Genomic DNA, 13,698 nt, shown 5'->3' with positions numbered 1-13,698 from the left:
AAATGGTATATCCCCTTTGGAAGGCCTTTCAAAATTAGAAACACACTTACCCTTTGGCTCACTTCAGATAATTTACCTAACATATTAAAAAGTAATCTGCAGTCATTCATCACAGCATTGCTTAAAATAAACAAAAGACGGGAAATAACACCACGGAATAGAGATGTAAAACTGAATGAGGAAGCTCCCCTATACTAAAATGAGAAGATTCCCAGGAGATACCGTTAAACCAGAAGAGCAAAATTAAGGGGCAGAACAGTGTTTATAGGATGTTACCTTTGAGGCAAGAAAAGGAAGAATAAAAATAAATATTTAGTTTTGCTTGTATCTGTGTAAAAACCATTGGAAGAAAATACAAAAGCTAATAGAAGTGGTCATCTTTAGAAAGCTGGGGTGGAGAGGGTATAGCATGGTAAACTGGGACGGGGTGGTACCAAGACTTCCCAATGTACGTCTTTTTATATTATTTTTATTTTTGAACCACATTAATATATTATCTGGCAATAATAACAACAATAATAATAATAACAACAATTCTACTAACAGACTTTAAAAGGAAAGAGTAATCAGCTACATTAAATGATGCTGAAGGGATCAATAAGATAAGGACTAAAATTGACCCCTGGATTTGGCAAGCTGGAGGTGCCCTTAACTGGGGAGGTTTCAAAGAACAGAAGTAGAAAGAAAAGCCTGTTTGAAGTAGACTGAAAAAACTAATGATAAATATAGACAACTTTTTCAGTAGAAGGCAGAGAAATAGCAAAGTAGTTGAAGAGACGTGGTATCTGGAAAGTTTTGTTTCTTTTTTAAGATGGGCTATGTTGTAGATTATTTCTAAGCTAAATGAGGTGATCAGGTATAGAGTAAGATACAGATGCAAAAGGGAGGGGGTAAAATCAGGATCAAAGCCCTTGACTAGACCAGACAGATGGGTCTAATACCCATGGTGATGGGTGGTCTTTGGATAAAAGCAGGGACAGTTCATTAAAGCAACAAGTAAGGCAGAATGTAAGGTTACAAATCATGTCACCCTTTTCTTAACACACACATACATGCATACATTCTAACTTTAATGGCCTTCTACCACACATGGGTTTAATGCAAAAATCATTCCCACGGTCCATGAGATCCTTCATGACCTAAGCAGTACCTACCTCTCCAAACTTGTATAACATCACTCTCTCCCTGTTCACTACATTCCAGTTACATGGGCCTTGTTTCTGTTCTTCACACATAGCAAGTTATTTCTTGCTTCAGGGCCTTTGTACATGCTGTCTAAAATTCTTCCTCTCTCCTACTTTTCCAACTGTTGTCTTCTTATGATCTTTTAAAAGGTCTCCTGTCATTCTCTCTTGTAAGTACCCTGTTCTTTTCTCTAAAGTGTTTACCATGATTTTTATGTATATACTTCTGGGTTCACTTTGTAGTACCTCTGGAAGGCAGAAACCATGTCTGTTATTATACCCACTATCTAACATAATGCCTGGCACACTGTGGATACTCAGTAAATACATTTAACATAAATATATTTTTTAATTGTGGTAAAAAAGATAATATTAAATTCACCAAAAATGGTTAATAATTTTTTAAAAGATTTTATTTATTTATTTGAGAGAAAAAGAGAGCATGAGCAGGGGGAGGGGCAGAGGGAGAAGCAGACACCCCACTGGGCAGGGAGCCCGATGTGGGGCTCGGTCCCAGGACCCTGAGATCATTACCTGAGCCAAAGGCTTAATTGACTGAGCCACCCAGGCACTCCCAAGCTTAACCTTTTTTTTTTTTTTTAAAGATTTTATTTATTTGACAGAGACAGCCAGCGAAAGAGGGAACACCAGCAGGGGGAGCGGGAGAGGAAGAAGCAGGCTTCTAGCGGAGGAGCCTGATGTGGGGCTCGACCCCAGGACTCCAGGATCACGCCCTGAGCTGAAGGCAGACGCTTAACAACTGAGCCACCCAGGCGCCCCCAAGCTTAACCATTTTTAAGTGTACAGTTCAGTAATCAATAATTATTTTCTGATTAAGTGAAATGAGCAATCTAACCAGTTGCCTAAGCTAAAAACCACTGAATCATCCTTGATTAGTATTCTTCCCTTTTCTCCCTCAGATCCTATTCTTTAGTCTTGTCAATTTTAACTTTACAGTTTATTCATCCTTTCATTCCATCTTCACTGCTTTGCTCAATGGTTCAGACTCTCATGATTTCTGGCCTGGGCTATATTATAAAAGTCTCCTATGTATATTCCTATCCTTTGGTCTCTATTCTTCATACACTGTCTTCAAAGTTCTCATTTTACTGAAATCTGGTCATGTCTTTCCTTTATGGAATAGAAACTAAGGGTGTGCATGGTTGAACCTGGAAATCAACTGAGTGAGGAATGGTTCTGCTTACAATCCTAAAGCCGGGATCAATCAAGGGAGGTCACTAGGGCCTCAAGTAAAAATGTGAAAAGCCACCGTGAATAGCAGAAGCTGAAGACAGGGAAGGTAGTGGGGGTAAAAGCAATGAAGAAGAAATGTTAAGAGAAGCTGCTCTGGAAATGCTATTACTTCTGCTCCAGGATGGCTCTTTTGCTCAGGGACTCACTCTGCTTCTGTAACCACTACTATTATTATCACGATTATTATTGTTAAGATAGACATCACACACAGTAAAACTCACCCTTTCAAAGTGCAGTTCTTTAAGTTTGACAAATGCATAAGGTTGTGCATCTTCCACCACAAATGTATATAGCACCACTCCACCCCACCCAACCCCAAATTCCTGTGCATCCCCTTACCTACTAACAATCACTGATGAATTTCTGTCTCTACAGTTTTGCCTTTTCTAAAGTGCCACAAAAGTGAAATCATACAGAATGTAGCCTTTTTAGTCTGACTTTCTTCCACTTAGCATATGCATTTGAGATTCATCCATGCAGTTGAGTATATAAAATATGACAGCCTTTTAATAGTATCATTAAGCCTTTCCTTCTTTTTGAGGTGTTAGGAAGCTAAGAATCAGGGTAAGACTACTTTCTTTTCTTTTTTCTTTCTTTTTTTTTTTTAAGATCTTCTTTTTAAGTAATCTCTACTCCCAACGAGGGACTTGAACTTACAACCCTGAGATCAAGAGTAGCACACTCTACCGACTGAGCCAGCCAGACACCCTGTAAGACTACTTTTGATATTTCCTTCAGAGTAAATAAAAGCTTGACTTCAGAGTACCTGGTTTCAAGAGATTGCTACTAATATCATAATGGCTACACAATAAAGTCCACATTTCTACCAATCATGCCTCAAAAATATTTTTTACTTATTTATTTGAGAGAGTGAAAGAGAGCGTGGGAACTGGAGGGAGGAGAGGGAGAGAGAATCTGAAGCAGACTTCACACTGAGCACAGAGCCCAATGCAGGGCTCAATCTCATGACCACGACATCATGACCTGGGCCCAAACCAAGAGCTGGCCACTAAATTGACTGAGCCACCTAGGCACCCCTTGAATCCATTTTTATGTCCAGGTCTCTTCTCACCTATTCCACTTACAATCACACCAGTAGTGCTCATGGTCCCTTGAACTAGGCACTTTCATACTTCAATGCTTTTGTCCATCTGTTTCTTTTGAAATGCGCTTCTCCTCTTTGCTCACTTAGTGAACTCCAATGATCCTTTAACTCAGATCAGTTGTGATCTCTGCTGTCCAGCTCACCACCACTATACTACACACACACACACACACACACACACACACACAGCGGTTAAGCATCTGCCTTCGGCTCAGGGCGTGATCACGGCTTTATGGGATCGAGCCCCACATCAGGCTCTTCTGCTGTGAGCCTGCTTCTTCCTCGCCCACTCCCCCTGCTTGTGTTCCCTCTCTCGCTCGCTGTCTCTATCTCTTTCCAATAAATAAATAAAATCTTAAAAAAAAATTATACTACATCTTTCTCAATCATCTAAGGTTTTTATTTTTTTTATAATGGAAAATTTTGAAGGTAGAACAAATATTATAATGAACCCTCATGTAACCACTACTCAGCTTCAAAAGTTATCAACATTCTTTCCAATTTTGTTTTGTTACTCCCTTCAAATACCAGCCCCCTACACACTCATTTTTCTTCTACAGAGTATTTTAAAGCAAATTGCAGAATTCTATTATTTCAATAGTAAATAATCCAGTATGTATCTCTAAACGATAAGCAAATTTAAGATCTATAATTTCTCCTCTTCTCCACTTTGACCAAGCTATTCATTTGTTAAATGAATTGGGTCATCTGTCCTGGAAGATTTCCCACATTCTCTGTTTTGGCTGATTGCATCTTCATGGTACATTTCACATATTCCTCTACATATACACCTCCACCCCATATTTCTTGATAGTTATTTACAACAAGTGGCTTGATTAGATCTGTTTAATTCTTTGGCAAGAATAGTTTAAAGGTGGTTCTGTATATTTGCTATTGCAATATATCAGGCGGCACAAAATGACTAATTGTCATACTCTTAAGGATATTAAGATTGATCACTACAGTTGAGTATTGTCAGCCTGATCCATTCATCCATTATAAAACCTTTCCTCAAGGGTTTTGGCAGCCATGCTGATTGTTGCTAGAACCATTATTTCCTTAGGGATTATGAAATGGTGAATTTTCTAATGATATCATTCCTTCTGCATTTCATTGCTAGAATTCTCCCACAGGAAGAACTTTCCCTCATCAACTATTATCTTGAAATACAGTTCATAAAGGAAAGTCAGAATAAATACTTGGCTCTTTTTCATTATTTATCAATGTATATAATAATGAGTTGGTGACCTAGCAACCTCCATCAACTATTCGGATATTATCATTACAAATTCATAAATTTTTATATATCTGATATGCTTCCACCTGTCTGCAGATATTTATTCTTTTTTAATTAGGTAAACATGCTCCACTGTCTCTAGCAATTAATGTTACAAAAGCATCTGATGGTAAAATCTTTCCTTTGTAGGTAACCTGCCTTTGAAATTCAAAAGTACTATCAGGATATGTCTAGTTTGGGTTTCACTCCATTCATCTTGCCCGGTACTTGTGAGTTCTTTTAATCTAAAGACTCAAGTCTTTCACTAGCTCACATAAATTCTCTTTCATAAATTATTTTCCTCATTTGTTCTCATCTCTATATCACCTACAATAAATGTAGTGAATTTCCTAACTCTAGCCTTTATTTTTACTTTCTTTCCCATAATTTTAATTTCTTTACTTTTCACCTTGAATTCTACAAAGAATTTTTTAAGTTTGTCTTCTTATTCATTAATTTGATGTTCTACAATATACTATCAGCCATATATTATCTAAAATTTTTTAAATTCCATCTTTTCATATCCAAGAGCTCTTTGCTATTCTCTAATTATTACTTTCACCATCTTGGGGTAAAAATTTCAAACCTACAGAAAAGTTGCAAATATAGTACAATAAAACCCATATATTCTTTATCTAAATTCACCCATGATTAACGTTTTGCCTCAGATAGTTATCGTTGGTGACTACTTGCTTATTTCATTTATTAATGGAATGACCAGTTGAATCACACTAAAAATATGAAGTAGAAGTTTTTTAAAAAAAAACTTGTTTTTGTGGTAAGTTTGTTTTACAAAAGGTCATCTGTTCTGATGATTAAGACTGGTCCCCCTTTTTCACCAATTTTTTGCACAAAATTTAAGGAGGTACTCATTTTTAGGTTCATGCATGACACTGAGAGCAAGTATCTCCTTAATAACGAGGCACCTACTACCAAAACTGAAGGAGACACTAACTCTTGACTTTAAACAAGTGCCAAGTTTGCACTTACACAACCTTAAGAGTTAATGGCTTTTTAATTTTACACCCTAGTTGCCTCTCTTGCTTCACCCTAGTCCTAGCCCTGCTATGCACTCTGTTGTGGTTCTTTTCATTTTTTGTTTTTGTCTGTTTCTTACTACTACAGAGTAAAGCCTATCCAGTACTTGCAGCTGAGAAGGGCTCTGTCATAGTTTGTATGAATCTGTTCAAACGCTATAGATATGTTCCTCTTCTTCATGAAGTAAAGGGTAAGTAATTGGTGGTTCCTTCACATTTTTCAATAATGTACCCTAAAGTGATCTGCCAATATATATCAATAACACTCACTTTACCATTTGTTGCTAACTGCTTAGACTTTACAAAGCATTTAGCAAATTAGCCAGACTTGTAAATCATTCTTTATCCTCAAAGTACACACGTAATTTATCCTCAAAGTACACATGTATCCTCAAAGTACACATGTATCCTCAAAGTACACATCTTATTCAGATTCTTTTCCTATGTGGGAACACTTTTGTCTCCATAAGGAAAAAAATGGCAATTCAATCCTCAGTTGGAAAACGGTGACAGGCACTTTAATTCAGTTACTCCAGAATATATTGATATAAAAGAATAACCTCTCAAAATCCCATATAATTATCATACAAAATTTGTTTCAAAAGTCAAGCATTCTAATCATGGTTTGTTCGTCTGTTTTTATTTTTATTTTTTTAAGATTTATTTATTTATTGGAAAGAGAGAGAAAGAGCGTAGGGGGGGAGAGGGAGAGAGAGAGAATCTTCAAGCTGACTCCCTGCTGAGTGTGGGGAGCCCGAGGTGGAGCTCGATCCCAGAACCCCCAAGATCATGACCTGAGCCAAAATCAAGAGCCAGCCAGTAAACCAACTGAGACACTCAGGCGCCCTTGTTCATTTGTTTTTAAGCAGAATTTAGCATTTTTATCTGTCCCATTAAATACAGTCAGAAAAATCAAGAGGCAAGTTCTTTTTTTTTTTAAGATTTTATTTATTTGACAGGGGGAGGGGCACAAACAGGGGGAGTGCAGGCACAGGGAAAGGGAGAAGCAGGCTCCCCGCTGAGCAGGGAGCCCGATGTGGGGCTCGATTCCAGGACCCCAAGATACAACTCGAACCGAAGGCAGATGCTCAACCGACTGAGTCACCCAGGCACCCCAAGAGGCAAATTCTTAGAGACATTCTTGATTCTATGGTTGCTCATTTTTCCAGTTTGCAAAGCCCTTTAAACGGGTTACAGCTACCGCACATTTGTCTGTCAAATTTGCCTCATCTGTGCATCATGATTGGGACTAGAGTGAGGCAAGGCAGTGCCTTGGAGCATGAGATTCAAGAAGGCATTCACACTTAGGGTGGTACAGATGTAAAATCTACACTTACTTCAATAGGAGACAAGTGCTAACTTAAAGTCTGCGTCCTACAAGGCTCTTTTGCTTCACTCTGGTCCAGGCTCTACAGTATCTATGTCCAATATATTTTCAAATTGATATTGCAGGTGCCAAAAAAAGGGGAATGTTTCTCAGTATCCTCACCACTAATTTATGCTCTGAAAATTACCATATCTTTTCAGAGATCATTCTATAAATGTAGTGAGCTGATTTTGAAGGAAATACTATTTAACTTTTGCTAGCTTGGGTTTCTTGTTTGTTTGTCTGTGGGTTTTGTTTTTGTTTTTGCATTCTATTGTAGTACTATTCCTAGACTTCTTCATGCTCAGTTGCAAAATATTCTGATAATTTTCCTTTGAAGCCCATGATTGGTTTGCAAATGTCATTTAAAAATAACTGTTTTAAGCAGTTATTATTCAGATATTCTCATAGAACAGATATCAAGATTTGGGCTCATTTGCATCTCCACTATAAAACTCACATTTTAATAGCCTTCTACAACACAGCCTGCCAACTGTTCCCTAATATTCATTCTACTCTTCCGTCTCAGTTCTAGAACCCTTGATTTTTAGCTGGGTAATACAACTCCCCAGAATAAAAATTTATTTTCTAATGTCCCTTGCTAGAGGTAGGTGTGACTGTTTTTTGTCCTTTTCTTGTTTACTGGAATGGGGTATACTGGCTGTGGCTCAAAATGGCTATCTTGGAAGTCTATGCCAAGGATGGTGGGTCAGCAAAAATAGGAGACTGGGTCCCTGATGCCTTTGTGAGGTTACTGTACTGGCAATGGACCTTCAACATTTTCAAAGACAGAAATAAATTTTTCTTTTACTTAAACTGGCATTTGGGGGGCGCCTGACTGGCTCATCAGTGGAGCATGCGACTCTTGATCTCAGGGTTGTGAGTTCAAGCTCCACACTGGGTCCTGAGATTGCTTAAAAACAAAATCATAAAACAAAAAAACCCTGCCATTTGAGGCTTTCTATTGCTTGCAGATAATTCTAATTCCAACTGAAATCCCATTAACCACAGACTCATTTGATTAATAAGATCTTAAAAAATAACAATTCTGGTAGCCTCCACGGACATATTAAGAAAAAGTACTTGATTCAGTGTAATTTTTTCTTAACCTTTAGCTAAAATCAGCCACACTGAAAGAAGGTTAGCTTTGTAGGGGGAGACAGGGAATTCCAGAACATAAACTATTTTGCAGGAAGAAAACAGGCTGGACTAAACTATCATTAAAAATGTAAAGGCAGATTGAAGACATTCCAGAGGGAGAGGGAGATAAAATTGTTGCTGATTCCTGAGGCCCAGTTATATTCTCTGCCTAGGGTTCTGTAAAATCTCCTTGGGTCTTTAAAACAAGTTATCCTTTTGCTTAAGTAAAAAAAGAAAAAAAAAAAAAAAAAGAAATTCAACCAAATGGCCTGTTTCTATTTGTTATAACCAAGAACACTAACCAACAGAACAGGTGACACCTACAAGAGTGTGCCATTTATCATTGAGGAACAACTTATTCTGGTTAAGTAAGGTATTCAAGTAAGCAAAAATTTTATAGGTAACTTACCCACCCCCTACACCCCACTGTCACTGGGTGAAGTTTGGCATTTTTATTTTACAAAATAACTGTGTATTTATCATTGCATTCAATTAAATTCTGATCTTTGTGCTTTTTATTATTTTTCTTGGAAAGTTTGAGATATTTTCAATGTACATATGAGGATATTAACAGTTTAATTGTGGGCTCATTGTTTTTTAGCATGAATGGCCTGTAGGCATCATTCTGCAGTTTTACAGATAGAAATGGAGGTAAGGAACTTTCTAGGAGGTCTTCATGTGCAAAAGCTGAAAAAGGTGTTTGCCTTGTGGTTTGAACTTGTTGCTGGGACCAATCAAGGGAACTACTGTATGTAATTCTGACTTTGGTTTACCCTGGGCTTCCCACAGTTACTGCAATCTACTCAAGTTCAAAAACATACAAGCGTAAACCTTAGGACTTTGCCAGAACTTTCCAGAAAGAGGTAACAATATAAGTGGAGGCCTGAGTTATTTAGCTGGGCCTTAAGATATGGATGGGGTTTTCACTTTTAGAGATAGAACAAGTGGATAGTATTATCACTGTCAACCACTGGAGCTTCACCAATTAGGATCTTTGAGGGAGCCCTTCTCCACTTGACCAGGGTCATTTCATCATCAAATGTGCAGTGGGGCTCTTCTCTATGCTATCACAAAAATGAAAGTTTAATTTATTTTAATTCTTTCTTGTCATTGATAGTTGGTTATTCATATGTTCTGATTTTTATAGAATTCGGTATATAATGTTTAATAATATACTTTAGCAGATATATCTAGCAACAATGTTGTTTATGTTCCTAAACTTGCTCTCATAATTTGAATTGCATTTTATACTATGTTGCATGAATTATATCTAGGAATTCAGAGTTATATATTTATTAACTTATAGTCACAATTAGTAAAGGATGGTCAGCCACTACTGAGCCTAACTTACCATTTTATTTTATTGGATGCTTGTATATATTTAATGTCAGGTTACTTCTCTATACTCTGGCCTTCTTTCCTAAGTTGTCTTTAAAAGTATTCTGATTTGGGGGCACCTGGGTGGCTCAGTCAGTTAAGCATCTGCCTTCGGCTCAGGTCGTGATTCCAGGGTCCTGGGATGGAGCCCTGTGCAGAGCTCCCTGCTAGGGAGTCTGCTTCTCCCTCTCTCTCTGCCCCTCCCCCTACTTGTGCTCTTCTCTAATAAATAAATAAAATCTTTTAAAAAATAAAGTATTATGGTTTTATCACCTTACAAATACAGAAATCAACGGTCTGAAGTGTGGAGTTTACATAGATTTACAACACTGAAGAATCAGCTGCCTTTGGGGTAGTTTGAATTTTATTTGCAATATAAGTACATGCTTATTATCACTTTGTTAAATTCTTAGTTCTTTTTCATAAATTTTCTGAAAAATAAGTAGTTTCAGGTGACAGGTGGGGAAATTAATCATCTGGCTGAGTACATGTCATTTTACGACACCGAACACTCTTCAGCTTGTGCAGTCAGTTATCAGTGCAGTCTGGTATTTTGTTACACCAAACAACTGTGGTGTGATATCCTTTTATTAGTCGACTGAAATGTGAACCTGGCTTTTCCCAAAAGCTTTATTTGAACTACTATCTCCTTTCAATTCACAAATAAGGAAACTAATTGGCCAGGAGCATACCTTAAAAGCATTAAAACTCTTTAATAATTTTAATGGAAATGTTTTGATGTAAAACACACTTTCCTGCTTCCTGAAACTGGTATACAATACACAAGAAGACTTTTTCATTTTGTCTCAAGGTTACCAAAATGGTCAATTATTTTACTGAGCTTTAATACAGCAAAGTCTTCAAGAACTACCAGAAAATAGATACATATACAAATATACACACATACATACATACCCACATATATCTATTCCTATGATGAATACGCCCCATACTACTGTGCTTTCTCAGCTGCCATTTATCATTTTTATTATTGTCAGTATGCTATTGATTCTAATCTTCTTTATCTCATACATAGTTGTGTCATTAGTAGTATGCTATTGATCAGTATGCTATCAGTATGCTATTGATTCTAATCTTCCTTATCTCATACATAGTTGTGTCATTAGTAGTTTCCAATTTTTTTTTGGTTTGGCAATGGTCCATTTTTTAAAATGAAATCTTACATGAATTTCAGCATACAAACTGAATGAATATGGATTTCTGCTGTGGAATTGGAACAGGGGAGCCAGTGTCCTGCTGCTAATGCTAAGCCTCTATACCTGGTCTTCAGAGCAGAACACCGAGGTACCTGATGAAAGCCCAGGCCACCATCAAATAGTTTAATACCACTTGTCAAACCTAAGAGTGACTTCCTCTATTCTGAAGGCTAAACTTTTTTAAGAAAATGTTATCTTGTACCTTGTACAGAAGGTGACCACAACAATAACATCCATGATCTCATTACTCAGTAACTTCAATTAGTATAACAAACAAAAATGGAAGTAAAACACGTGTAAGGTTCAAAAGTTCAAACAATACAGAAAGGTTAAAGAGGAAAAGAAATGCCGTCCTCAGTCTTGTGCATAGCCTGTATCGTAACAAAATCCTTCTCCTCAAAGGTAACCACTATTAAGTTACTTATAATTCCTTCCATAATGTATATGAGTGTAGATGTCTATGTGTGTATGAATATATGTGTGAATAAGCTTTTTAAAATAAAATTTTATATATCCAGAAGCTATTACACATTACACATTTTATTTTTTTACTTAATAATATATCAGCAATCTTTTTTAAAATTAATTTTTCATAGTTGTATTTTACATAATTGAGTTAACTCCCAGATTAGCAGAATATGCTACTGTGGCTATGACTGACTGTGTTTCTACTGTCTGTGTCTGAGAGTAATAAGAAGAGAAGTTTCCTATAAACATCATTTATTCCACAATATACTTGCAGTGGAACACTATCCTCAAAACAATGGAGAAAATAGCTATGTTATATGTCTCTATAGCAGAACTTAATCACCAGGTAGGTATAGCAATGTTTCAATAGAATAAACGTGTTTAGAGTTCCAACTTGGAACTGGAAATACCTCTTTAGAGATAGAATGGTACAGTGGAAAAAGTATGTGTTTTAGACTCAAAGGACCTGAATTTTAATGCAGGCATTGTCACTACTAGTTTTATCATTTTGAGCAAGTTACTTAACTAAGGTTCAGTTTCTCATATATAAAAAGAAGATAATGGTATGCATTACTCAGGTTGTCCTATGGATCAAAGGCATACAATAGGCAATGTTAAATTCCTTTTCATTCCCCTACAAAGAGATTAAGATTTCTTGATTAGCTTCAAACTCCTGATGGACTATAGGAGAGGATGGGGCAGGGAATAGACAATGGAGTAGAGATTTGAGAGACAAGGGATGGGTTTAGGTATTCTTGTGTCTTTTTTTCCCTCATGGGTATAGGAATTGGCCATCTCCTTTGCTTTAATTTCTACCATTTGTTGCTCTCATTTAGAGTTGCGACCCCACTCCCACCTTTCCCTAGTCAATTAGAAGATGGAATTTAGTCCCAGTTTCTCCCCCTAGAGTAACAGGGTTAAAAAATACCTGATATAAAAACAAACACCTGAAGATTGACTTCTAGAATAGCAGAGTGAAAACCTCAGGGACCTCACTGTCTCTCTAAAACAATGAAAATACAGGCAAACAAACAATTTCAGGACTCTGGCATTTAACAGAAACCAAAGAATGAACTAAAAAATCCAAGAGAAATTACTGAACTTCAGTCCCTTGAGAAAAACAGCAGCCCAGGCACCTGAGGTGGAGTATGGCCTAGATATCACACAATTAATGAAAATACCAGTTCCAAACCTGTTTCTACTGGCTAAGGGACCTGTGACCTTTACTTTATCCCACTGAGTTGAAATTCACCTTATTTTTCCCTTGACTACCTGTGAGAATTAAATAATGCAATATGAACAAAACACCCATGAGCTGACGGGCAAAAGTTACTTACCTAAAAAAACTTGCTAAATCCAACATTTCTACCTTAAACACACAAGGTATCATACTACTTGCAACCAAATCATGTGAAAGCTTTAGACTTATGCCAACAATGTTTCTTACCTTTCCAAATATTATGCATTAAAACTTCTAAAAATAATGACAACAAGGCCAAAATTTTAACTTAGACATAAATCAAAATGACAATATTGAAATTGTTCAATAAAGCATTTCTCTGCACTGGCCCTTAATCTTTCCCATATGTTTCTCCAAGGATGATTCCTATTCCTTCCTCTGTATCAGTGCAAGCTGTTCCTCACACCTAGCTGCTTTAGAGTATCCTTTCTCTAAAGCACCATCCCTACAATTACAAGGTCTTTCTTCCTCTACTTCAAAACAGCATTTAAAAAATCTGGAACAATCTAATCATACTGTTCTGTAAATTTACAGGCTCCCAAACATACACACTGCATTGCAGTATAAGGGATTTACTTGGATTTTACTTTTAAATCATCAAAAATAGCAAACAATGACTTTTCTTAATTTGAATTAAATTTCATGGGGGGAAAAGATCAAATATGATAGGTGTTTTTACTACGAATAAACTCCTACCTTAGGAGAAGTGGAGAGATCTCTTCCTGCAGAAATACTTGTGTTTTCATTTACTCCTCCTGTCTTTGGTGAGATGGCTGGTGGGGCTGGAGCTTTTCTTTTCACTCTCCTTTCAGTTTCCAGTTCTTGAATTGGAGTCACCAAATTATTTGGAGGAAGAGTTGGTTTGGGTTCATAAAAAGGATTAGATCTAAATGAAAGAAGAATTATTGTTAAATGTTACTCTAAAAATAGCTCATTCCTGGGGGCGCCTGGGTGGCATAGTCGTTAAGCGTCTGCCTTTGGCTCAGGGTGTGATCCCGGCGTTCTGGGATTGAGCCCCACATCAGGCTCCTCCC

The 13,698-nt window shown here is 37.0% G+C and overlaps 1 protein-coding gene across 1 annotated transcript in view; it reads right to left on the bottom strand.

Annotated features, from left to right (window-relative positions):
* EHBP1 (EH domain binding protein 1) overlaps positions 1 to 13,698 on the bottom strand; it is a 244,034-nt gene that overhangs the window by 122,162 nt on the left and 108,174 nt on the right. The window contains exon 8 of the mRNA XM_034657273.1: positions 13,361 to 13,550. Within this exon, the coding sequence (XP_034513164.1) occupies positions 13,361 to 13,550 (190 nt within the window). The remainder of the gene's footprint in view (positions 1 to 13,360; positions 13,551 to 13,698) is intronic.

The sequence above is a fragment of the Ailuropoda melanoleuca genome, chromosome 4 (genome assembly GCF_002007445.2).
Source record: "Ailuropoda melanoleuca isolate Jingjing chromosome 4, ASM200744v2, whole genome shotgun sequence".
Classification (NCBI taxonomy): domain Eukaryota; kingdom Metazoa; phylum Chordata; class Mammalia; order Carnivora; family Ursidae; genus Ailuropoda; species Ailuropoda melanoleuca.
This window is presented reverse-complemented; position numbering and strand designations above follow the sequence as displayed.